The sequence below is a fragment of the Pantherophis guttatus genome, chromosome 13, assembly GCF_059756535.1.
Source record: "Pantherophis guttatus breed Tessera chromosome 13, ASM5975653v1, whole genome shotgun sequence".
Taxonomy (NCBI): domain Eukaryota; kingdom Metazoa; phylum Chordata; class Lepidosauria; order Squamata; family Colubridae; genus Pantherophis; species Pantherophis guttatus.
The window spans coordinates 24,533,927-24,561,566 of NC_142075.1; the positions used below are offsets into that span (position 1 = coordinate 24,533,927).

Below are 27,640 nucleotides of genomic sequence, written 5' to 3' on the forward strand. Positions count from 1 at the left end.
GCATTGCATGGAACTGAAATGACCTGGATGACTGAGAATCTCTATAGACATCGGGCAGGTCTATTCACTCCTTCTCCATTTCTCCACAAAGTTCTAGAGCCAGAACTTTTGGGCTCCCCCTGCAGCTATCTTGAACCCCAGCACTGAATCCCAAGGAGTCTTCTTAGCCATGATGGATTCATAATGATGATTAAGCATAGCATAGCATAGCATAGCATAGCATAGCATAGCATAGCATAGCATAGCATAGCATAGCATAGCATAGCATAGCATAGCATAGCATAGAGGAGAGGAGAGGAGAGGAGAGGAGAGGAGAGGAGAGGAGAGGAGAGGAGAGGAGAGGAGAATAGAATAACATAGGAGGGGAGGGGAGGAGGAGGAGAAGAGAAGAGAAGAGAAGAGAAGAGAAGAAGAGCATAGCATAGCATAGCATAGCATAACATAGAGGAGAGGAGAGGAGAATAGAATAACATAGAAGGGGAGGGGAGGAGGAGGGGAGAGGAGAAGAGAGGAAAAGAGCATAGCATAGCATAGCACAGCACAGCACAGCACAGCACAGCACAGCACAGCATAGCATAGCATAGCATTCTTTATTGGCCAAGTGTGATTGGACACACAAGAAATTAGTCTTGGTGCCTACGCTCTCAGTGTACATAAAAGAAAAGGTACATAGGGCCTCCTGCTTGAGCAGGGGTTGGACTAGAAGACCTCCAAGGTCCCCTTCCACAACCCTATCCTCCTCCTGCATTCTTGCCATTTACTAAATCTCCATTTACTTGGAGTCTATGTGTAAAAGCTTTTAATAAAAACTATCTTTAAAAGGAAATACGCTCCCGTTGGATCACTGTTCACAGCTCTTGCTTCAAAACAAGTTTTGGCAATTAACATCAGGCAGGAAAAAGGCCATTTTGAAGCAAAAAAGCTTTTGCCCTGGGAAAGAACGGGGCGTTTTACTCTAGTTCTTTTCTATTTGGATTGCAAGACCTTAAGAACGACTCGAATCTAATCCTTCAGCTGCTGTCGTCTTATAAAGCAGAGTTAAGCAGGGACCTTTGCCATTCCAGATCTCCCGACGTTTTGGGGAACACCGCTGGCAATTAAAATTCAGCAACACATGATGGCCCTGGGTTGCACCATTCGGTGATCTTGATTAACCCAAGCCGCAGTGCGATGGAGATCCCTCAAGCTTTGCCTATTAATGTTTGACATCTGCGCTGGGATCAAGAACAGACACACAAACACACCGACGCATTCGCTTTTGGGCTAATTTACACGGCGGCTCTCTACACTTTGAATTCATTTACTTTTGGAAATAAATTTGCATAATTACACCCAGATAACTTTTTCATTAAACTTGATGGGTGCATAATAGAATTAATGTTCTGTAAAAACAAATACTTGGTGCAGGGAAATGTTTTGAGTGAGCTGTGGGGGGAAAAAATACTCGGAGAAGAAAGAGAAGGGAAACTGGCGTTTGTGTTGATGATGGATTTGTTCAGGTGGCCATGAATTTTGCAGTGGTGACAAAACCCTGGGACATCTCACATGGCCTGCATGCAATTCTTCCATTTTTTGAAAAGTTAATATGCCAAAGGAGAGATGTTTAGAATATCGTGGACAATTAGCTTTTTAAAATATAAGACAAAGAAGTTTTTCCCAAATCTTGTGCCTGCTTTATGGTTGGGATTGCAACCTCAAAAACTTCAGCCATTGAAGGCCATCTCTCGGTAGACTGGTGGGCTTCATTGAGTAGAGGTGGGCTAGGGTGAGAACTCTTGGATGAGATGAGGTACATCCAACACAACGGGGGCATCAGTTGTGTTTTTATGAGTTTCAGAGGAGACAAAAATTTGGTGCCATTCTCCAGGTTGGAATGCAATGTTCTAGGACAGGGGTCTCCAACCTTGGCAACTTTAAGACTTGTGGGCTTCAACTCCCAGAGTTCCTCAGCCAGCAAAGCTGGGAGTTCAACTGGGAGTTGAAGTCCACGAGTCTTAAAGTTGCCAAGGTTGGAGACCCATGTTCTAGAATGTAATTTTGACAGGGGAATCAAGGATGCGTTGGGAAGTCCTCTCTTTCATGATATAATTCTTTCTCCAGAGGTCTGTGGCTTCCCAGTCTGTCATTCAACTCCAAGGCAAGAGATTGGGGGAGGGGCAGGGGTGAAATCCAGCAGATTCTGACAGGTTCTGGAGAACCGGTAGTGGAAATTTTGAGCAGTTCGGAGAACTGGCAAATACCACCTCTGGCTGGCCCCAGAGTAGGATGGGAATGGAGATTTTGCAATATTCTTCCCCCAGAAATGGGGAGGGAATGGGGATTTTGCAGTATCCTTCCCCTGCCATGCCCACCAAGCCACGCCCACAGAACCAGTTGTAAAAATAATTGGATTTCACCACTGGGGAGGGGAGGGATGTTTTTTTCCGGATTGGGAAGCAGCCGGGGAGAACGATGGAAAGATTGATCTGCAAAAACTACAGCGTTCCATCAGGTCTAATGGGAAAGGCAACTCAAAAGCACAGCCTAGAGAAATTTGAAAGAACTTTTGAAACAACCTTAAAATAGACTTTAAAAAAAATGAAGACAGAAGCTTCTTTTTGGGGGGTGGGGGTGGGGAGGAGAGAAGAAAGTGTATGAAAAATTGCCAGGCAGATTTTGACACAGACTCAAGTTGTCTTCTTCTCTTGGCTTTGAGAAATCCATAATTCTGAACTATTCTTTTTACCTCTCTGGTTTAATTTCAGGTGCTGCTGTCCGGACTGATTGGTGTGGTCTCTTGGAAAAGGCCCCTGTCCCTCGTGGTGAGTAAGATCTTACTCCTCTGTAGACCCTACAGCAGAGGTCCTCAAACATGGCAGCTTTAAGACTTGTGGACTTCAACTACCAGAAGCTGGCTGGAGAATTCTGGGAGTTGAAGTCCACAAGTCTTAAAGCTGCCATGTTTGAGGACACCTGCCCTACAGCATTGGCAGGGGCAACGGACAGTGCCTTCAGGGTAATAGGAAGAAAGGAATTCCATCATCCTACCCAACCCAACTGCAGGATTCCCATGATGGGAGCTTACTTTGGACTAGAGGAACAGCTATAATCCCACCACCTCCATAATTCCCAGATGGCATGAGACCATGCTGGTTGGGGATTATGGGAGATGATCCCAGAACATTGGCCTGAGCAGGGCTGTTCTATTTTGTGTTGCGAAGGAGGTTTGGGGAAACGGAGATTGGGAAAATCTACAAGAAGAGAGGGACATAATCTTGGGGGCCCTTTGAAGAAATGGGACTGTTGCATCTTTATCTGAAGGGCAACCAGAGAAGATCCTCTTCCGTGAGACAGTTGGCATCTTGTTAAAACCGGCTCTGTTATGCAACAGGAAGCCAATTCGGAACCAAGTCCTTTTTTTTTTCAAGAGTGTTTTGATAAGATGCCAATGATACTGATGGGAGGGGAGCAGCTCGTATCTTTCCCCAAATTAATTTGATATAGATTCACTGAAGTTCAAGAAAGGGGCATCTCTGCCAACGCACTTGATGGATGGAGATTGTGTGATGTTGGATTGACATGAAAGGTATTCATTAATGGGAAGAAGCAGGTTTTGAACATGGGGCTTCCTTCAGAATAAAGTCTTTTGATTCCTGAATGCATTGTCTTGAGTTCCTTTTGTTTGTTTGTTTGTTTGTTTATTTATTTATTTATTTATTTATTTATTTATTTATTTATTATATTTCTATACTGCCTTTCTCCTGTAGGACTCAAGGCGGTGTACAGTCAAGAAAAATATAGACACACAAACATCATAAAATTGCTAATTAAAATTATTACTTAGTTTGGTCAATTAACTTCCCACCTCTGCTGTCCCCTCGTATTCCCTCTGCAAAGGGCTAAGATCCAGGCTCTTCTTAGTGATATTCACACCCAGTTGGCTGGAGAATTCAGAAACCATTTAGTAGCCTTGATTTAACCCAGAACGGACAGGAACCTTTGTTGAATAATTAATCCCAGTTCTGCTTGTTGAGCAGGCAAAATATCTGGGTAGGTATTTGCTCAAAGGAGAAGGAGCCGTGAATGAGCTGCTTGGAGGATCTGGAAAAGCAAACAGGAATTAGTAGATTATTTTTGAATGGGTGGTTATTTTTCTTTCCAAAGGCATGGCTTGAAAACACCCCCAGAGGTATGCGCTCATCCTATTTATGAACTAGATTTAGATGCTCCTAATCCTCAAGATGGTACACGGGTTCTAATTTTATCCCAATAATCATCACCCAGTGAAGTTAAGTGCAGCTGAGAGCAATAATTTGCTGGTATATCCCACAAGGAGTGGGAGAGATTCAAGTCCAGGGTTAAGCAGACCTTGACTTCAGTTTTATAGGTCACTGTTTTCAAGGAGAACCAAGGTTAGGCTCAACATGCCTTGGCCCAATTTTCTTGGGCCACGCAAAGCAACACTGCAGAATCCTAAACATTTGACTTGGAGTCTGGCTTGCAATTTCAAACACAAGCCACCGTGACCTCATGTACATTGTAATGTTTATATGGTGACATCATCATCTACCTGCACCCCCCCCACCTGGGATTCCCTTTGCCCCATTGATGTCTTCCATTCCCCACCTGCTTCCTCCCTTGTGTTACAGAAGAAAAAAAATCCTGATTTTGAAAAGCAGAATATGGCTCGATTTAATGTATCAACATGACTGGATAATCAGTTTGGCCTAGCAGTTAAGACACACCAGGCTACAAAGCAGGACAATATGAGTTCAAGTCCCGCCTTAGGCATGAAAGCCGACTGGATGACTTTGGGCCAATCACCTGGAGACTGTGAGTTCTAGCCCCGCCTTAGGCATGAAAGCCAGCTGGCTGATTTTGGGCCAGTCACTCCCTCTCAGCCCTAAACCCACCTCACATGCAAAGGTGGGAGTGGGAGAAAATAAAAGGAGGAAGATAAATATGTTCACCACCTAGAGTTATTTGTAAAAATAATAAAGGTGGGATACAAATAAATCAGACCAAAAGCCTTAATGGGATGAAGAAGCAAAATTCCTCTTTCACCCCTGCCCACTGAGCCTTGTTGAGATTTCAGGCATGGCAACGGAAGCCCCTCTTAGCAAGAAATGCAGGGGGGGGGGGGGCTCTGAAACCCTGCTTTCTGCTGATGACACCAGCAACTCCATTTTTGCATTAATCTTGCATGTGGCATGTTTTATTCATATCAAAGCCATCAGTACCATTTTGGTGGTGAAAGAACAGCTTATTTTCTGGCTGGGCTTTGGCACCATTGCTTGGTGGAAGAAAATAGACACAGGACAGCAGGCAATTAGTGGAGCGTTAAGGAGCATTTTCCCTCCCTTTAATCAGCCTGGACAGCATTTTTCACACTCGCTGGATAGTAGCTGCTTGCTACAATATTTAGGTCTCGCTCGCTCATCTTTTAGTGCACACAGAGTGGAGAAAGATCAATTTTCATAGGAGAAGAACAGTCAGAGCTGGGAGGGATGGAGTTAAGCAAGTCATCAGCCTGGAGTCCTTACATCGCCACAAATGATGCAAGTCTCTCCCTCTTTCAATTCCATTGATCCTTGTATCTGATGCCAGTTTAGGGTTGAATTTGAGTTGGCTAGATTCTTGTGTATAAGCTTGAGCAATAAATCCAACTGCCGTTTAACATATGTCCCCGATTCTTTGCACCTGACAGTTTTGCCACCATGAGCTCTGGGTGTAAATCTACAGGTTTTGCGCAATAGGCTAAGGCAGGGCTCTCCAACCTTGGCAACTTTAAGACTTGTGGACCTCAAGCTTTGCTGGCTGAGGAATTCTGGGAGTTGAAGTCCACAAGTCTTAACGTTGCCAAGGTTGGAGACCACTGGGCTAAGGCATAATCTGGCTTTTTGGCTCAGTGTGTGATAGGAACATGGCAAGCAGTGGGTTGTTGAACAAACTGTGGTTCAAACAAATCATTGTTAACTCAGTGTTTCTCAACTTTGGTGACTTGAAGCTGAGTGAACTTCAGCTCCCAGCTTAAAGCTGCCAAGACTGAGAAAACTTGATCTAACTAAGGATGGTTTATGAGGTTTACGCAATGAAGGATTAGCAGGATATGTGAAGTGGGCTGTAAAGTCACATTAACCAAGCATCAATCTCAGCACAGCCGCTCCAAAGAAAAGGGGACAGTTCAAAGATCTCCAAACTGTAGACCAGAACAAATCCATTAGTCCTTTGTCTCGTGTACCCCAGCCTGTCGGATTGCCGAGTTCTTGAGAGTCTCTTTTCAAATACAGGTGACTGGGGTGTAAGTTTGATATTTGGTTATGAGCATTATTGGTTTTTTTTGGGGAGGGGGGTGTCAAATCATTAATATGGGCAAAACTCTTTCCTTGAGTGTTAGACTTTGCTTTTCTGTCCTGATCATTCACATTTAAGTAGTTGCATGTATTAATATTGGGTTATTTCAATGAAGGCCAATGAAGTATGATTCGTTGTAGAAATCAGTGATAGGAGGATAGTGTCAGAGAAACAGAAATCTCTTTTTCGGCAGGATATTAGTATGGTTTTTACATCTTTACGTCTCTTTATCAACCTTAGCAACTTTAAGATGTGCGGACTTCAGTTCAGAATTTCCCAGCCAGGCCTCACATCTTAAAGTTGCCAATACTGAAAAACAGTGAGGGAGAGAAATGATTTTTTAATACATCAAATCAACTTTAGTTTTTGTCTGGTTTCGAGAACAGTATCATGAATTAAATTTAGTAAAGCAAGGAAGGAGTAAGCATTGGCTTGAAAGCATGAATGCCTGTGGAAATGAATTCTCAAGAGAGAGAGAGAACATCTACCGCAAACACACAGCCAGGGAGTCCACAGGGTAACCAAGATGGAAGTATGGTTTCATCCAACTTGATTAGTTTGGTTCTTTGGGGATGAAAGAGATGATTTTTGAATTCCAGAGCACTTTTGAGAAATTCTGACCAAGCTCTTCATATATAAATAACTGGCTTTGTTGATTTCTAAACTAGCGTCAATCTCTAGAAATGACATTACTTGCTTGAAGGGGAGCCATATAGTCCCTGTTAATTAAATACGACCTTACTATCTTGGCTGGGTCAGCCCTTCAGGTTTCTGCTCGCCCTGATCTCTTCAAAGATGCTCCTCGTCTGAAGGTCTAATTTTAATCCACACGTAACACTGCTGCCAGCCTTGGAGTGCAGATCTACCCTTAGGACCATTTTTCCCCACTCCTTAACGCTGCTTGCAAATTACTTTTTTTCCCCATCAACGAATTACAAACACGTACAGCTGTTCCGCTGAGTTGAGGTGGTGTTAATAAGCATTTCATTTGGTTTTGCAATTATCATTTATGATGTATGGCGCTCGCTTAAAAAAACACACACAGAGAGAACTTCACAGGGAAGGCTTAGGTTTATTTGCTTTAAATCTGGCAGGAATATTTGCACAGCATTTTCTTTTGCTTGTTTTGCATTTGTTTATTCGGATGGGCGAGAACTGGGGGAGGGAGGGGAGAGAGAGAGAGGGCAAACAGCAAAGGGATCAGCTCAGAGCTCTTACCTGAGGGAAGAAGCTAATCATCCACCAAGAACTCAGGTCACCATAAAATCAGATTCCCCCCACCTCCCAAAAGGATGTATGATTTTAAAGGACCAGCCCTGCAGTACAATAATTAGCATTACGGAAGCGAATATTGTAGTCCAAGGTTGAACTGTGGGGTCTTTGGTGCTCTCTGAGCTGGGTGATTTCTTGTAGACATTTCATGGCCCAACTAGGGAACATCATCAGTAGTAGAAGGGGAGGGGTTGGGAGGAGGAGGAGGAGGAGGAGGAGGGAGTGAAGGGACTGTGGTGTTCTTGGTAGTTTCTTGCGGACGTTTCATGGCCCAACTAGGGAATATCATCAGTAGTAGAAAGGAGTGGGATGGAAAGAGGAGGGGTTGGGAGAAGGAGGAGGAGGGGGGACGGACTGTGGTGTCTTGGTGGTTGACTTGCAGACATTTCATGACCAAACTAGGCAACATCATCAGTGTTAGATGTTACCTAATTGAATAATGAAACATCTGCAAGAAAACAGCCAAGCTCAGAGAGCACAAAGGACCTCACAATTAGCATTATTCCAGCAATAGCCAAGGCTTAACACCAGAGAATCCTGTAAATTCTCTGTGTGTGGATGTGTGTGTCACTCTGGGTATGCCACTTGGCATTCCAGTTTTACTGGTGTGTCTGGACCTCGTTCTTTTCTTCTTGCTATAATTCCAGGGTGACCCCTGATTTCTTAGGGCTGGCTTATCTCAGTGTGCAAGGGACACGGATTTATTTATCGGTCTGGAGTTTTTCCAGGTTGTCTCAAAGAACAGGAATTCCTCAAGGCACACCTTGGAACAACACAGCTGAAATAATATAGTTGACTACGGTAGAAAAAGGGCCCTCTAACAGTGGGCGCCTCTAGGCACGGTTCTTAGATACTGTCCGCTAAAGTGGACTCAGCTGAATTAAAAGAACAGCTGAACCTCTGAGCTGGTTAGGGATGGGCTTGTTATATCACATCATCTGTATGTGTAAATTCCATTTATTGGCACATGTTCCATTAAACTATCGATCAGGTCACGTGGCTCTCCCTGTCCTTAAGCAGAAGTTCACAAGGGAGGTTTAATTTCCATTTCCCCCTTTCTACCCTATAGAAGGGGAGACCTGAAGCCATCCTAAGGCAACAGTCACATCCTAAGGCAATAATCACACTCAAGAGCTCCCTGGAATGGATGATAGATACAAACTCAACTTTTGGCCATTGCGGGTCTTTGTTTTAAATCGGGAGAGGTTTGTGCGTTTGGTCCTTCTGGATGGGTGACCCCTTCCAGAAGTTCCTCTTACATTTTGTGTTTAACTACCTGACCCTTCTTCAGATGATGGGGTCATCATCCCTTTTTTTCAATGTATTGGATTTTTTCCCCCTGGGCTGTAGGGAGTAAAAGTTGAAGTCCTCATATCTCCTTTCTGTTTCTCCCCAACCCATCGGTCAAGCAGAAAATCTGGTGGACCTCAGCCCAGTTTCTCCTGGGAAGCAGAAGCAAGAAGGGCTGCTGGAGAGCTAGAAGATTCTCTTCCTGAGCAAGCAGGTTACAGGGATTGTCCAACTGGCCATGATGCCACTGCATCAGGTCACCATGGCAACCCTGAGTAGGCATGCAGCATATTGCAAAAGCTACCACAACCTGGCCTGTTTACAATGATGATGATGATGATAACAACAACAATAACTTTATTGTCATTGTATGCGTATACACATGTGTATATGCATATACACAGTATACCCATACAACAAAATTCACTCAACACCCAAAGACCAGGTCCAACACACATAACAATCCCCAAATACACTCCCACCCACCACAAATTCTCCAACCCTAAACCACCCAAACACCCACACAACAGACCAAGTAATGCTGTCCAACAGCTCACTGATGGTAGCCCTTTAGTTCATGGTTGAGTGCAATTATAGCTCTGGGATAAAAACTATTCAGAAAAACGTGTGGTCCGAATTTTAATTGTTCCGTATCTTCTGCCAGAAGGCAACCATCCAAAAAGATTGTAAGCAGGATGGGAAGAGTCTCTGAGAATGTTATGCAACTTCCTCAAGCAGAGAGATTTGAAAATGTTGTCCAGGGCTGGTAGCTGGAGCCCGATGATATTCTGGGCAGTTCCAAAGATGATTGTGGTGTCTCGTGACCATTGCTTCTATTGAAGTTCCTCAGGAACTCATCTGGAAATGACTCTGTGGGTTCTATTACTCTTGCATTGGCCTGCTCGCATGTCCAGAATGTTTTTCATGATACCAAACCCCGAGACCCTTTCAGCTTCAACAAAGAGCATTGACTGAAACACCCACCATGGAGGAACGATTGGTGAAGATGACAGAAGTTGCAGAGATGGCACAATTGACTTGTTTGATTAAGGAAACACTACTACATTTGTTAGTGACTTTATGGAGTTTTTGCTGAAGATGGAAAGCATTGACTTGTGATTTATGGGTTGGATGATTAGAAAGGATATAATATGGAAAGAATATAGGTAAGACATGGATGGAATCTATCTATGTAACCTTAAAGAGGAGAGATAAATTATAAAGGCATGTATAACTGTTGCAAAGATCAAAAGCACTCCTTTATATTTCCCTTTTTATTTTATTTCTCTTTCCTCTTTTTTCTTTTTCTTTCTTATTTACTCATCCCCTTTCATCTTGCATCTTGTTTCCACAACCAGATTTTTCTGGGAATTTTGTAAGAAAAAAAAAATCTTGTGTTCTTTTCCTTCAATGCAATTGACCCCTGACCTCGTCATAAATAAATAATTAGCATTGCTATTATTTGGTAATGAATTGGTGCTAATCCCCTCTGCGTGTGGCAGATGGCTGGAATACAGGATTTATTTATTTAAAAAGGAAACAAATGAGTGTTTTGCTCAGAGAGGTGCTGCTTCCTACGCAACGCCGGTGATGGAAAATATGAGACAAATAGTTGCCCAGCGTGAGTCTCAAGAGGTGAAATGCTTGTGTAATCTCACAAGAGGATTTTGCTTTTGCTTCGTTGTCCTTAGTTAACACAGATGGTTTACACAACTTTGGGCCTCCCGTCCAGTGATGTATGATGGGTGGGAAGCACCAGTTAAGCAAATGGTTGGGTGCAATACAGGTGATCCTCGTCTTACGACCGCCATCAAGCCCAAAATTTATGTTGCTAAGTGAAACATTAGTCAAGTGAATTTTGCTCCACTTTATGACCATTTGTTGTGGCCCGTCAGCGGCCTGTGCAGTTAGTAGCTGATTCGGACAGCGAGGAGGCTGGTGTGGTGCTGCGCCAGCAGCCTGTGCAGTTGGCACTCGAGTCGGACAATGAGGAGGCTGGAGAAGATGTGGTGCCAGAGGCGGGGATTCAGCCGGGGCCTTCAGAACCTCCAGAAGCTCCCTTAAGTGAAGAGGAAGAAGAGGAGGAGCCTCTTCTCGATGCATGAGCGTGCAGAGCTGCGAAAAGGCAGGAGTGGCTCCTCAGGAGGAGGTCTCCTCGAGAGTAAGACTTGGGGCTAATTGGCCACTCCCCTAGCCTATTTAAGGAAGGACGACGACTGATGCAATTTGCAGGAAACAACTACGTTCACATTCCTTTGAGTCTTGATTCCAGAAACATTTGATTTCGGCTCTTGTTTTTCTCTTATCAGTTTTCCTGCAAATTGCTTCTGGGCATTCTGCCAACCACAGTAAGATTATGGTTATCTGAAATACTGTGCCTCAGAACTGAGTTATTATTCTTTGAATTCTTGTCGGCTGTTAATGAAGTTAAATTAACAGCCCTTGTTCAGAAAAGACTGATTTAAACTGTACTTGTGTTCAAACAACTACTAGTAGTTAGTCATTAGTAGTCTTTAATTAGTAACTTAAGGTTTGTTGTTTGATGATTGATTTGCTTGACAATTGACTTTTTCCAAGATTTTGGGAATACCTGTGCAAATTGCCACCGAAAGACCAGCTCCGGACTCATGATATTGATTTCTAAAGCTCACATTTTCCTGCTTTTTAAAACTCGTTGATTGAGAGCAAAGCTGCTGGTTTTCAATCTACTTCGCGCTGCATGCCAGCCAAGACGGAAGAGACAATTTCAAAAATGATTTTTTTAAAAAAAGTCTGCATTATTTTATGATGGAGGAAAGGGAAACAGGTTAGAGACATTACATCGGGGGCAGCAATGATTTTGATTTTCCATTTTCTCAAAGCATGTGGACCTGACTCCCAACGGAGGTCTTTTTAGTAGCAAGAAACCTGATTTAGATCATGCATTAAATCAGCATAAAGCAGAATCAAACCCACACGGTTTTCTTCCCATGAATTGTGACTCTATCATCCAGAAGTCCCAACTGTACTAGTTGAGAATTCTAGGGATTGTAGTCCTAACACAACCAGGAGTTGAGGATAGTTAAATTAAAGCAGAATTCCCCACCCGTGGCAATTTCCAGGTCCGTGGACTTCAAATCCCAGAATTCCACCACCAGCAATATCCTTTGCTGAGAATTCTGGGAGCTGAAGTCCACCTTTGAATCCTCCAAGGTTTGCAAAGGCTGAATTAGAGGATCTGATTTAGACTGCAGAAGATCAGATTTATGGCTGCTCTCTGCCATCAGACTGCTGCTGCAGCTGCAGCTAACTTAATTACTCTCTATCAGCTTAATCCACCTCGTGGGGCTGCTGCGAAGCAAATACAAGCGGGGAGGGCAAGAGAAGGGATGCGTGCTCCCTCCCAACTCCTTGGAGGAGAGTCAAGATGAACATCTAGTAAATAACCGAAGAGGCAGTAAGAGCACCGCAGAGACAATTAGACCTGCCTCCTGCCAAACTCACCAGGTTGATAAGTTGTGAAAGCTTTCTGGAAAAATAGCAACGACTTGGGAAAGAGCCCTGGTTGATTCCCACGGATTTTCCCACCTTCTTAGACCAAACGCCTGGTCCTCGGCCACTGTCAAGAGTTTTCGTTTCTGGATGGGAAACAACTCATTCTCGGGAGGCTTTCTACTCGCATCCTGCACAGTCCATGGGAATAAAAGTCACTCCGATTTGAAGTTGCATTCTGAGGAAAAAGCATACTTCAAGGGCAATGAGGCTTCCCAACTTCACAAACTTTAAATGGCCTGGACTTCAATTTGGTATGGATGTGCATACTCCTTTCCTCTCTCCTGCTGAGGAGGAGATGAGAAAGTCAACATGGAGGCTTCAGTTGTGGTTGCTACCTTGGGTTTCCTCAGATGCCTGCATTCTTCTTCCTCCTCCCTCCCCTCCTCCTCCTCCTCCTCCTCCTCCTCCTCCTCCTCCTCCTCCTCCTCCTTCTTCTCCTTCTCCTTCTCCTTCTCCTCCTTCTCCTTCTCCTTCTTCTTTTTCTCCTTCTTCTTCTCCTCCTCCTCCTCCTCCCTCCCTCCCTCCCTCCTCCCTCCTCCCTCCTCCCTCCCTCCTTCTTCATAAACTAAATTATTCTTAAAACCATGGTCTACATAGGCTCATCTAGAAGAATGGCGGTGTCGCATTGCTTCATCCGTTATCTACGGAAGACAAATGATCTTTCCGCAAAGATATTTCTTTGCTGACGTGTTGCACACCTCAGCAGCTGCACATCCCATGACGGGGTTTTTCCCAACAGAGCAAATCCACCTGTGCCCAAACCCACTTCGGATTGGGTGATCTTGAAAGAGCAACCAGGCACACAATTGAAGTGAACAGATGGAAGATTAGGGAAAATTGGGCTGGTGATGAGAACCTGAGCAGCTGAGGGATTCTTTCAGTTGCATAGAAATCGGTCTTCTAAACCTCTGAGAAATTCAAAGAAAGTCACACCCAGCAGGGAGGCAGAAATTAACAAAGACAATTTGCCCAATGCAATTTGTGGGAGGGAAAGAAAATTGTGTGGGCTGCAATTACGATAGAGAAGGACACAGAGTCAACCCAGTGTCACATTGCAGATTCTGGTACATCCTATGGATGTTACGTAAGTAAGGGCTTATGAACAAATGCGTTCCCAATACAATGTTGTTATTCTTTTGCTTATTATCTCTTTCGTTTTTATGTTGTGTTTTCAAAGCTTTTGCATGCTGCCCCAAGACGCTTACGATTAGGTAGGGTTTGTAAGTTGAACAAAATAAATGAGTAGCTCAAACCCTTCGCTTAAGCAACGAGACGTACAAGGAAGAAGAAAGCTAATTGCTGATCAAGGATGCAGAAAGCGATATCCAGAGAAGGTGATTTCATTTCATCCGGCGCAGGATGCTTCCGCACAATCCAAAGACGACAAACGTTTAATTGCACAGCGAGACGACTGGCTGCCTCGCGTTGTGTTTTGCAGGGTTTTTGTCGAGGCATCCAGATAGAGAGAGCGGGGAGCAGATAATAAGCTCAAGCCACAGTCAAAATGATAAGGGAAATACAGGGAGCCCAGGGAATGCTAAACAGATACGGGGCTGACACTGCTATTGTCTGGGCCATTTAGAAGCTGGCGAAGCGTGAGACAAAAAGGTCCTTAGAAGACCAAAAAAAAAAAAAAAGAGCTGCAAGGTTTCAGGAAGAGAAAAAAAATAGATGTATTTGGCAAGAAATTATGGGATGTGCTCCGTGGTGGTTTTTTTTCAGTAGTCTTCGCCAAGGTGGGACGTGCTTCAGGTGGCCCACCTCTCTCTTCCCCACTTAACTCAGATGATCTCATGTTTATTTTGGAGTCTGGTGCCTCTCTCTTTGTCCCTCCACCCTATCTGTTCCCAATGAGGGGGATTATCGTCATAGAAGCCATGCATGAAAGAGAATATTAAGGCGGCCACACACAGTTGCATCAGGAAATGTGCTCGGAATAATCACTGAACTTCTGAACACCAGTTAAATCGCTTGGCATGCATTATGGATGGGATCTTCGAAGGGACTGGCTGGCTGTACCTCACATCCTTCTGCATAGGTTATCTTTTTGGTGACATCAGGAAGAATGATAAAAGCTTGGTGGGCAAGCTATTGAGATCTGCCTCCTGAATGTAGCGGGTGGCTATTGTCCTCCATTACAAAGTTGTCGTATAACCCAGCTTGAACCCGCAGGTTAGTGCAGAAGGTTCTTGGCATCATTTGAGGCCTCCCTTCCAAGTCAACTTGGAAGCTACAACTGATGTAGGATGTTACACAACTGAGCTGACTAATCCCTGTTCTGGAGGAACTTTCGGCATCAAGACCCAATCCAAAGTGTTGCTCACCTAGAAAGCTTTTTCTAGGGCGTGGGCCGTTGTTATCTTCAGGACTGTCCCCTTTCTGTAGGTTCTGACTGACCTACATAATCCAGGAGGGAGAAGATGGTTCAGATATCCACCTTGAAAGTAAACTAGGGCGCTGGGGCTCAGAGATTGGCTTTCATGGTAGTAGCTCCCCTCCCCAAACAGAGATGGCTAACCAAGATTAGTTGTGTCTCTGTCCTGGTTATTTTTCAGAAGATAATGAAAACTGTCCTCTTTAAAAGAGAATTTGGACTTGTTTGACAGCAAGTCCATTGGGTTTCATTTTTTTAACCTTTTGTTTTACATATGGATGTTGTGTTTTTAATATGGATTTACTTTGGTGTTCAATGTTGTTAAATCAATCAAACTCCACTTGGGATCCTGGCTAAGGCACAATAAGTGGCAAGAGGGAGTCAACTGAAGAAAAATGAAGTTGTGCCACTCCAGAGTGGATTTAGATTTCAGAACCACGGAGAGCAACCTCAGAGCTTTCCTCCTGAGATCATCATGTCTGAAATCCCACAGCCCACACCCTGTGATGAGACGGGAAAGGATCATGGCAGCGATGAGTAGGGAATGACTCTTGAGCAAGCTTTGTAGCCTGTCCTATTTAACCATGAAGGCAGACATTAAGACGATATGGTGGAGAAGGCAAAATCAGCAGGTTGTATCGTTGAGAATGTGATTTGAATAACAGATGTTTTGACATTGATTGTTTTTGGGTACGAATGTCTAACCATGTGGTCCCACTCCTGTGAATAACTTGGAGAGGCAGGCTGACATTAGTTCCCCTTGATTTATTTCTCAAGATGAAATGATTGAAACACAGATGACGCAGTCTTAGCTATGATCGAGGAACATGTTGTCTCTAATGGCATGTGAAGTGTGTAATTTATTTTGCGGTATGAGACATTCCCCAGTACTATCTACTTCTGCAGATGGAGTTTATGAGCATGAGGATGTTGGTCCCGAGTGGTGATTAAAACACATCTGCTCAATCACATTTCAGCAAAGTGGTAGGGACTTCACTTCAGACACGCCTTCTCTTTGCAGGGACATTAGCCCTGCTTGGAGTTTGTGTCACATGGCCAAACTATGGCACAAATATGAAGAGGGAGGCCATCAACCTAGAAATCCTAAGAATTGGAATCCTAAGACTTGTAATACGATGAGGAGTCCTATCATAACAATGTAAATTCTTCAAGGAAGGAGCTCAGAGCCACCTTCAGAATCTCAGCCACCCCCAGTGGCAAAGCAGATCATAGCAACAGCCCTTAGACTTATATACCGTTTCACAGTGCTTTTACAGCCCTCTCTAAGCGGTTTACAAAGTCAGCCTCTTGCCCCCAACAATCTGGGTCCTCATTTTACCGACCTCGGAAGGATGAAAGGCTGAGTCAACCTTGAGACTTGGTGAGAATCGAACTGCCGAATTGCAGGCAGCCCAGAGTCAGGAGAAATGGCCTGCAGTACTGCATTCGAACCATGGCACCACCACCAAGTAAGGGCATTTAACAGAATAGCAGAGTTGGAAGGGACTTTGGAGATCTTCTAGTCCAACCCCCTGCTCAAGTAGGAGACCTTGTAACATTTCAGACAAATGGCTGTCCAGTCTCTTCTTGAAAACCACCAGTGATAGAGCCACCCACAGCTTCTGGAGTCAAGTCGTTTCTCTGGTTAATTGTTCTCCCTGCCAGGAAATTCCTCCTTCGTTGGATCAAACATAGACAAAAATGGAAGCACTTCAGCTGTAATCTGCCAACAGTGCCACCAGATTGTGCATCACAGTTTTGGGAAAGGACATTGTGGTAGAAGTAAACTTTCCTAAAGCACATTTTTGTGCTTGGTGCTGCTGTGGTATTTTGCAGCTGCTCTCTGTGGGCATTGAAGGTAGGAATTGCACTGCAGCAGAGGTCACAAGCCATGGGCCAAGCTGTTGTGATAGGCCCTCTGTGCTCTAGAACAGGGGTGTCATTGAGGACCGCATCAGGGTTGTGTTTGACCTTGGGAGGGAGGGGGACGGGGTGTGGCCAGCTTGACATCACTCGTGTCGGTGGTGCCTGTGGCAGCCCAAGTACTCTGCCAGCAAAATGTGCAGCCCTCCCAAGCTCCATTTTTGCTGGCAGAGGGTTACAGGAGGCCATCCCAGCCAAAAACGGAGATTGGGAGCTCCATTTTCGCTGGCAGAGGCACTGCGGGGCGGTCCTTCACTGTTTCTAGGGTGGCCCCACAGGCCAGATCTAAGCACCCCGCAAGCCAGATCCAGCCCGCAGACTTTGGGTTTGACACCACTGCTCTAGAGTGTGGCAGGATAGAGTCCATTGTAGCCTCTTCTAGGCCACATCATGCAGCTAAAATCCAAGGCTTTGGGGTAGCAGGTGTTGCAGAATTCCTGTCTTGTAGAGAAGCTTGTAGATCTTGTAGAAAGTACAAACCAGTCTAATTCCGATGCACTTTCATATGTGATGTGGGCAAAACTACAGGGAATTTGCAGGCGGTACAAAATATCCAAAAAGCTTGGGCCAACTTCAAAGAGCTGGATAGAACTTCATACCTGGGTGAGATTCTTCTCCCGTTGGGTAACAAATTGGAGCCTGAAGAATGGATCCTTCATTCAGCCTCCATCCTTCTTTCCCAAGCTCTGCTAAGTCAAAGTTCAAGGCAGCTCCAAGCCATCATGGTGAGATTCCTGCTCTGTTCTTGGGTAGACCGTTTGATAAGGATCCATCTTCCATATCGGTCCTGGCTGTGGAATCTGGGCACTCAACGCTTGATGTGCAGATAAAAGCTTCACTCCTCTCCTTCCTTCCAAAGCCATCTGGCACTCTTTGCCCCCATACGCTTTCAACCTGTTTTCTTTCATTATGGAGATAATTGAAAATGAAGCTTTCTTCTGATTTTGGAATCGATTCGGGACGGGGGAGGATCTGACAAGTTTCAGCGGCTTTCAAGTCCGAGGTGGGGGAGAGAAGGGGAGATGGTTTCCTCACTCCCCAAGGATCATTGTCGCTTGCATGCACTTGGATTTTACGGTGTGGTTTTGCAACGGGAAAAAAGGAGTCGGAGAGCATTCCATTTACACAAACACAGGGGGAAAACAGATGATTTGTGCTGAATGTTTTGTAGCCTTCAAATTAGAAAAGTTGTGCATGTTTATATGGAGGGTTTTTTTTTCTCCTAAATCTGAACAAAACTTTTTTTGCAAACTGATGTAAAAGAGAGGATTTGTGCCTGAAAAATTATAGTAAGAAAAAGAGGGGACAAGATCTTCCGTGTATAGATTCACTTGGGGTTAGGAATGGCAATTCGGATAGGAATATTTAATCATTCAACTTATATACAGTAGCTATAATATTGACCTGCTCCAGGCCTTGACTTTGCTCTGAAATCTCTTTTGGGCTAAGATAAATCTGTAGAATCACGTTTTTCAACCTCAGTGAGAGCCATGAGCCAATTTGCCCATTTCCACAACATCCTCAGTTGGGTTTGCGGTCATCTTTAACTTGCTTTTTTTTTTCATGGTTTAGGTTGTGTGGAGACCATCCTTTGCTTAGTGCTATGAATCAGTGTATTGAACAAAGGAAGAATAAGAGTGAACTCAATAGCCAGGTTAAAAGTGATCTGTGACAGCAGCCATGCTGGTGAAACCAAAGCTACTCTTGCGATAATGGTCTAAGAGTTGTCCTTCATGAAGTCTGATCTTCCAAGTTTGTTTATTTATGAATCAAATTTATCTAGCCGCCCTTCTTGGGAGAAGTTCCAGGCAGGAACAGTGGAGGCAGGCATGATGTGAGGTCCCCAAAGAGTGTTGATAGAGCCAGTGTGTCCAAATAATGCGATTCTTTCTAAATAAAGACATAGCAGCTGGAACCCGAGTGATAGAGCTGTGAAAGGATTCTCTTTGCATTTTCAACTATTCCCGAGGCTGCTATATTAGCAACTCAGAAACTTAAGCAAATGTTGTTATTGCATTCCTCTGATTAGAAGCAATGTTCTAAATTAAACCAGGTTCTCTTGGGAAAGCAGAGCAATGTCTGTATCACACCGTGGCTCCCATCCGTTTTTAAGTACTTGAAGTGGGCTCTCAGACAGCTTTTGATGGCTTACTTAAGGGAATGGAGCTAGTTGGAAAGGGTGACTGGCATATCAAGTTGCAACTATTCATTTCCAATGCAAGGGGGGAGGGGAAACAGATGGTGTATTGGCGAGGACTGCAAGGGACTTCCTCCTCTCGTGTGTGGAAAAGTGAGCTCAGATATAGAGATGGGCCTCCAGTGGCTACTGGCCCATCTATTTTCTCTTTGGTGTAGGTGTTTCTCAACCTTGGCAACTTGAAGATATGTGGACTTCAACTTCCTGTTGCCAGTTAGGGAATTTTGGAAGTTGAAATCTGCACAGCGTAAAGTTGAGAAATACTGGTTGAGGGGATAGAATATCATCTCTTCTACCAAGGTTGAACAATACTTGTGTGGGTAGAGGACAACCTTGGATGATGGAAGGCAGAGAAAAGATCTCCTTTCCAGCTCTTTAACTGATGCAGGCATTTTCTTCCATGATGTAAATTTGTTGTCTTGCGTTGAATACCCAACCGGTGTCTCCAGATCCAAGGAGGAGGCAGAAGGTGATGGGAAAGAGTGCAATCTTTTCTATTCAGATGGACTGCCCAAGGCGTCATGGGGGTTAAGACACAGCTGCTTCTTTGGAAAGTGGTTACTGGAGGAAGCAAGTACTTCCTAAGCCCTTTGAAGGCCAAATGTTTCCTCTGCTGTAGAGTCAGCAAGCTGCTGTTCCTCCAGAGCATGGATTTCTCAGCTTGCAGGGTTTTGAACATGGTTGAAATGCTGCTTTTTATATGCATTATCTAGAATCATCTGTTCAATATTATGACTAGTTGAGAAATGGATGGCGTTGAGTTTACAGATCTCTAGAACAGGGGTCTCTAACCTTGGCAACTTTAAGCCTGGCGGACTTCAACTCCCAGAATTCCCCAGCCAGCAAAACTGGGAGTTGAAGTCCTCCAGGCTTAAAATTGCCAAGGTTGGAGACCCCTGCTCTAGAACAATGTTCTGCAATCAGGTACGCTGTTGGACTCTTCAGATCAGATGATTCTTGTGATCCCTTCCAGATCTATAATTCTATGATTCTCTACCAGCATTAACATACTTGCTGGAAGGCTGTTGGTATCCAAACCATGTGAAGGCCACTTATTGAGCCAGGTTACTCTAGATTAAGCTGGGAGATAGAACCCAGCTGAATATTAACATGGTTTCAGGATCTTCTGTAGTGTCCAAAACACAATGAATATAGAAGCAGAGTAGATACCAAATCTCATTAGGTGAATATCTTATTTCTTAGCTCTTGATCATTGCAATATAAAATAATCCAGTTCTTCTTCCTCAGATAACGTTTTTCATGCTGTTGTCAGCAGTCTGCGTGATGCTGAATTTAGCTGGCTCCATTCTCTCCTGTCAAAATGCTCAACTAGTGAACTCTCTAGAAGGGTGTCAGTTGGTGAGTAATCCAAATCATCTCTCTCTTTTTTTTGCATACTGATTTGTTTTGAAGTAAAACATGCTAAAACACATGCCGATTTTCCAGTGGGAATTCAAACTTGTTCACATTTCAGAGGTCAAAATGCAAGTCTCCAAATTCCTCTTTGCTCACTCACTTTCAGAATTTAGAGGTTAATCTGGCTTCCTGGCTTCCTTCAGAAGGGTTGAGACATTAGCTCCCATCTGACCTTCAATTCTGGGCTTTGAAATCCCAGGATACCTGAAGAGTGTTATCTTGGAAACATTGTTCTATCAGAATGAGAACTCCTGGGAGGTTAGAAATTCAGTATGGAATATGAAAGATCTTGCCTTTAGACCAACCCTAGTCATGTCTTGGCTGGTGTGTTGAGAGATGTCAAGAAAGAGTGATAGGTCTGTTGATTGTGGATGACTCTTTGACCTTCTAAACTTGAACCCTAAAACATTGTTGAAACAACCACTAGTTGTGTGATCACCTTCTCTACCTCCTTTCCATTTTCCCTTTAATTCATTGCCTTCCAAACATTTCTACATCTGCAGAATTCAAGTGTTGAAAGGAGGCTCTTATCTATCAATCTTTCTAGCCTCATCTGATTTGTCTTTCTTCGCCCTCTTTCTCTGAAATTATTCTGTTCAGTCTCACTGCTCTTTATGGACCACCTTCAATTCTGATTTATCTGGAACTCAGCCGAGGAGGGGGGGGGAGAGAGAAGGGCTGCCAAATTAATTTGCAAATGAGCTTCCGTTTACTTTACGATTGAGTTTAATCTTCAAATTATGAATTTTCCCTTTATTCTGTGAAGGATGGACATTCCGGGCAAGTTAATATCCTTCTGACAGTCTACCTTATTTATTCTTTTGAGACAAGGCATTAAAGGCTGTTCTCGGAGCAATTGACTTTCATTTCCCAAGATAACAGGGCAATACTAATGAAAGATACCTATGTCACTGACACATTTATATTACAGCCCTAGATTGCTCCCCTCTTCATGGTATGGAGGGAGGTGTTTCACAGACTGTGCTAGTTAACATGAGCGGTTTAATAATATCCTGCTTTTTCACATTGATTTGGCATTGGGTGGACTCCTTCCAAGCACCAGTGTCCATTTTGGGGTATGTAATTGGATGTCCCAATTTTATAGAGCATGTAGAACATAACAGAACCTCTATAATTTTTAGATGCGTTCCCCTCTTCTGATTTCTTTTGTTTCAGGGCCTTCTGAATTCACTTCCTTAGATAGCTAATTCTCAGGAAGATATTACATTTCTCCTTCCCAATGATTAAACTACTGTGTATCTCAATTTTCTGATAAGTTTTCAATTTTCGGAGAAATTTCCTAGCAGGTAAAACAATTAATCAGTGGAACGACTTCCCTTCAGAAGCTGTGGGTGCTCCAACACAGGTGGTTTTTTAGAAGAGATTGAACAGCCCTTTGTTGGACTAGAAGACCTCCGGGGGCCCTTCCAATTCTGTGATTCTGTTATTTTGACTTCTGCTGTTTGCAGAGGCTTAAAACGGGGCAAAGTTTTCAGCTTTTCTCTGGGGTGTATCTCCAGGGATGTCCTTTCTTGACCCCACACCCGGTTTCCTCCTTGTGTGTGTGTGTGTGTTTTGTCTCTTTAACAACTACTCCCAGGGACCAAATGAGATCAGAAGCCCCAGTTCCCTTTGCATCAGTGCGTGGCTCCTTAAAATAGAAGCGCGGAAATAAACGGAGCCAATAAGACAAATCTCATTTTGTTGTTCATAAACGCTGGCAGGAGCTGCGGTCTCAATGCACAAAACAAATAAGTGTCCATCCTTATTTGGCGTATTTCTGTCAGGTTTATTCATTTTTAGAGCTCATGGAAGGAAGAGGTTTCGTGTAATGCCTAAGTATCTTTAAAGTAAGCCATTGTGGCCTTCCTCAAATACACAGCTGATTTTAAAGAATAAGAGCCAACCCGGATGATAAATTAGGCAATTCCCTAATCCTTTGAAGAGGAGGTGCTTGGGGCTGAACACAGCACCTTCCCCCTAGCTTTGGTTGAGACCAGGGGTGAAATGCTCCCGGTTCGGCCGAATCTGTAGCGATGGCGGCGTGAGGCTCCGCCCATCCGCCCGATCGTCATTACTTCCTGGTTTTAACTGTGCGTGCACTTCCGAACCGGTTGGGAAGGTAAGTAGATTTCACCCCTGGTTGAGACCCTACTCAGAAGGATAACTTCGTTGTTATCTATTCCACTTGCAAAATATTGTATGCCTTCCCCATTACAAATGTAGAAAATCATCATCTAACAGGTCGGCCACTAGATTAGAACCATGTTTGTTCTTATTGGTTTATTTATATGTAAGATTTATACATGGCCTAACTCTACGAGCTGCAAGAGGAGATACATCAGATAAAGCTGTCCTCCCCTAAGGGCAGGATTAGACCCTGAGAGGCAGGATAAAATCACACGATGAGACAAATCGCATTTGGGACTTTCAAGGGTGGAAGCGATGAGCTCAATTTCTTTTGTGGATTCATCACTTCCATTAAAACTCGCTTACTTATTTCTACAATTTTTGTGACACTGGATTACGATCTGAGCAATTTACCAGAATGCAAAGATAGAATGGAGAATGTTAAAAGAGGAAGAAACCCCAAATCCTAACCATGGTTAACTTCCAAGCCATGGTTACTTTGAGGGAAACCAACTGCAGAGGAAGGATCTCATGTCATGACTGCTCAAATGATTTCGGGAACATCAACAGGGTTAATGTTGTCTTGACCTGATCTCGATCAAACCTGATGGCCTCTCCTCCCCTCTGTTCCTTCCTCAGATTAAATTTGACAGTGACAGTGTCTGTGTGTGCTGTGAGTTGCAACACCAGACTTCTGGCTGCAGCCTTGGGGAGATGTTGAAATTGAACCCGCTGCAAGAGTGCAACACGGTCAGGTTGACCCTTAAGGTAAGTCCCCAAGCTTGTCTTCTGGGGAAGGAGCAAGTCTGGTGGTTGGGTTGTAACTTCCGGCTGCCAGGAGAGGGGTCAGCAACCTGTGGCTCTGGAGTCGCATGTGGCTCTTTCATCCCTCTGCTGCGGCTCCCTGTTGCCGGTCGGCTTCACAATTGATAGGGCTTTCAGTTAGGACAGGTAGAGGAAAAAGGACTCCATGCTAGAAGGAGACTCTATGGTGAGGGAACTGGACTTCCGGTCAGCTCCAGAATTGCACAGGGGGCTCCAGGTTAGGACCTTTGTGGCTCTTTGAGTATTTAAGGTTGCCTACCCCTGGGCTAGTTCATCCCAGATGTTCAAGTCCAATCATCCTGAGCAATTGTGGTGTTGTAAGTCAAATCCCACAAACAAACCCATAATTCAGGTGTATCTTTACCCATCATTTCCACCCTGTCACATTCTTTGACAAGAACAGCTTGTTTGGGGTTCATTTGAAGTTACAACAGCACTGAAAAAAGTGACATAATAATAATAATAATAATAATAATAATAATAATAATAATAATAACAACAACAACAACAACAACAACAACAACAACAACAACAACAACAACAACAACTTTATTGTCATTGTACGTGTATACACAGTATACCCATACAACAAAATTCACTCAACACCCAAAGACCAGGCCCAACACACATAACAATCCCCAAACACACTCCCACCCACCACAAATTCCCCACCCCTAAACCACCCAAACATCCACACAACAGACCAAGTAATGCTGTCCAACAGCTCACTGATGGTAGCCCTTTAGTTCATTGATGAGTGCAATTATAGCTCTGGGATAAAAACTATTCAGAAAACGTGTGGTCCGAGTTTTAATTGTTCTGCATCTTCTGCCAGAAGGCAACAGTCCAAAAAGATTGTAAGCAGGATGGGAAGAGTCTCTGAGAATGTTATGCAACTTCCTCAAACAGCGAGATGCGAAGATGTCGTCCAGGGCTGGTAGCTGGAGCCCGATGATATTCTGGGCAATTTTAACGTCTCTCTGTAGAGCTTTTTTGTCCGCTACAGAGCTGCTCCCAGACTATGCAAGAATGCCGTATGTCAGGACACTCTCACTGGTGCTGCGATAGTAGGACAGAAGTAGATGCTGAGATAGATGCTGAGATAGACATGACTATTTTTCACACTTGCAAACCATTGCAGCCTCCCCAGGGTCACGTGATCAAAATTCAGACGCTTGGCAACTGACTCATATTTATGACAGTTGCAGTGTCCCAGGGTCACATGATCCCGTTTTGTGACCTTCTGACAAAGCAACGTCAATGGGGAAGCCATGATTCACTTAACCGTGTTAAACACTGCCATGATTCTCTTAACAACGGTGGCAAGAAAGGTGTAAAGATGGAGCAAGATGCACTTAACAACTGTCTCGCTTAGCAACAGAAATGTTGAGCTCAGTTGTGGCCGTAATTCGAGGGCTTCCTGTCTAGAAAATCTGGACGCCTGGTTTCCGGGGCCTGGAATATTCTCTCCTTGTGAGAGCTCTCTTGTGTAGTTTATGTCTTCTATGACGCCCTTGTGCTGGTGGCATTTAGAAAGAATAGAGGGAATTGACAGCAGGTTTGCTTAGATGGCTGTCAAGCTGAAAGCTTCTCCTTTGGATGACAACCCTTCTCAGAGAGGCTTTTCCACCGAGGGTTTTCAGCATCTGCTTCGGTTAATTAGAGATGCATTTTAGCTGGAAATCCTGCAGATAAAGGAGGCAACACCCTGTTAAATGACAAAATCTCATTTTCCCCGCCAGAATATTGCACTCGATTGGGCTCCTTTATCTCAGCATTCTTGGTTCTAATCAACCCTTATAGAGAGACGTCATTATGGTACAATGACTGAAAAGAGTTTTCCCTCCAGTTCCAACAGGCATTGAAAAATACAATAAGCATATTTTCACTGCCTAAAAGCCATAAAGAAAAGCAGAAATAAAAGAAAGCTCTTCTGTTGGCTTTGTTAATTCCTAAGGGGTCTTTTCCTATTGTTAAATATTGGATAAACTCTGGAATTTATGCCCCCTTGCTTTAAAAGTTTTATTAAAAGCCTTCCCCAGAGGAACCACAAAAAGCATTGTGTCTAGATTATAGCAAGGACTGGTTTTCAAAATCTCCTGCGCGTTAAGCAAAATTAAAACTTAAATGCGAAACTGCCATTATTTTTCCCACTACAAAAGCTTGAAAAATTATTTCAGACTGAGATTGCTCTGAGGGAAAAAAGCCAGCTTGTGCCACAGGAGAGGTCTTCTCAGGATTCTAGTCCTCACATATCTGACGAAGACCTCTTTAGGGAAGGTCGAATAAATTCTCTCTTGTTAGAAGAGGCCAATGGAGGCCAACTGGAGAGCAAAAAAAATATAGAACAGAACAGAATTCTTTATTGGCCAAGTGTGATTGGACACACAAGGAATTTGTCTTGGTGCATACTCTCTCGGTGTTCATAAAAGAAAAGATACATTCGTCAAGAATCATAAAGTACAATACTTAATGATAGTCATAGGGAAACAATCAATATAAATCTTAAGGATACCAGAAACAAGGTTACAGTCATAGAGTCATAAGTGGGAGGAGATGGGTGATAGGAACGATGAGAAGATTAATAGTAATGCAGACTTAGTAACTAGTTTGACAGAGTTGAGGGAATTATTTGTTTAGCAGAGTGATGGCGTTCGGGAAAAAACTGTTCTTTTATGTACACTGAGAGCATATGCACCAAGACAAATTCCTTGTGTGTCCAATCTCACTTGGCCAATAAAAATATTCTATTCTATTCTATTCTATTCTATTCTATTCTATTCTATTCTATTCTATTCTATTCTATTCTATTCTATTATGTCCCCAATTCCATTCAGTCTCAAGAGTAGATCCCAGAAGTCCTCAACAACAGAGCTTCTTTTGTTGGAGAGGAATCTTTTTGGGAGATCAGGATCAATTTCGTGGCAGATTGTTTCAAAAGGTTGGTCTGGCTTGCTTATAAAAAAAAACCAAGCATCGCCATGCTAGCCAGTTAGATCACTCTCATTTGTAATCTAAAGCTAGGTCTTGAGTTTCCCGAGGAAAAAGAGAACAGGGAGAGCAATTTCATGGGTGAAGAGACTTTTACTGTTCATTATCCCCTTTCATCAGGTGATTGTAGGTATCTGAGCAAGGAAGCTCTGTCACCGAGGTCGATCAAGCAGAAAGGAAGCGACCTAGATCGCATCTCCCAAACCCACTTGCACTTTGGATGAGATGCTAATGAGGCTCTTCCTCATGGCGCTGTCAAGTTGACCAATCATCCAAAGGCCTTTTTATTGCTTCACACCCTAATTTTGCCCTTGGCAAGTTGCTGGAATGAACCCCTCAAAAGCTCATGGTGTGCAGAATTGACAGGCGTATTATTTTCTCGTTGGAAGCCAATCGGTTATGCATGGAAGCTGTGTGAGATGTTTCCCCAACTGCGTTCTTTGGGCCTGTTGCATCGAGAGACAGATGACATGCTTAGATTGACAGCTCCTGTGGATCTTAGTAATGGCTAGGAGAGTGTTAAGAGCCTGTTGGAATAAACTAAAGCCCATTTAGTCCTCATCCTGCTTTCCAAGATAGCTACTCAGATGGCTCCAGGAAGTCCACCAGTAAGACAGGTAACCATTCAACTTTTCCCATTATTGCTCCATAGCATCTGATGCCTTCGGATAGATCTCAACTTTCTCATGAGCCTGTAAATGGGATGAAGTAGTGGGGAATTCTGGGAGCTGAAGTCACATCATCAAGGTAGAGAAACACTGATCTAGAGTTACACTGGAGAAGCTGAGAATACCATATCTTGCAACTAATAGCACTTAGACTTATATACCGCTTCACAGTGCTTTCCAGCCCTCTCTAAGCAGTTTACAGAGTCAGCCTATTGCCCCCAACAATCTGGGTCCTCATTTTACTGACCTCGGAAGGATGGAAGGCTGAGTCAACCTTGAGCCAGTCAGGATCGAACTCCAGACTGTGGGCAGAGTTAGCCTACAATTCTGCATTCTAAACATTGTGCCATCATAGCTCTAAAACTAAAAACACATTTTGGCTTTTCAGCTTCTGATTATGCTGTGTTTTGGGTTTCTCCCCAATACTGGAGTGGCATCAGCTACTTTAACTCTTTCTGGATCTGACCCCCTTAAAATACATTCATTGCCCCTGTCCTAAGCAGCAGCTCAACCACTGGCCTTCCAAACATCCCTGGCAGTGAATGTCTGAAGTTATTTCTCTCTCTTGCTTCCCTGAATGCCCTCCTCGACATGTTTAAAAGGAAGTTTCTGGTGTTGTGATATGAGGAGAGGTCTGCTGTGGTGATGGTAGCAGTAAGCTGTGGCCCAGCTTGACATGACTTGCCC

General features: G+C 43.8%; 1 protein-coding gene across 2 annotated transcripts in view; it reads left to right on the forward strand.

Moving 5' to 3' along the window:
• The window catches only part of ENTREP2 (endosomal transmembrane epsin interactor 2), a 63,975-nt gene that overhangs the window by 21,949 nt on the left and 14,386 nt on the right, over nucleotides 1–27,640 (forward strand). For both annotated transcript variants that reach the window (XM_087878300.1, XM_087878302.1), the window contains exons 2-4: nucleotides 2,745–2,801; nucleotides 20,172–20,282; nucleotides 23,109–23,237. In XM_087878300.1, the coding sequence (XP_087734426.1) occupies nucleotides 2,745–2,801; nucleotides 20,172–20,282; nucleotides 23,109–23,237 (297 nt within the window). The remainder of the gene's footprint in view (nucleotides 1–2,744; nucleotides 2,802–20,171; nucleotides 20,283–23,108; nucleotides 23,238–27,640) is intronic.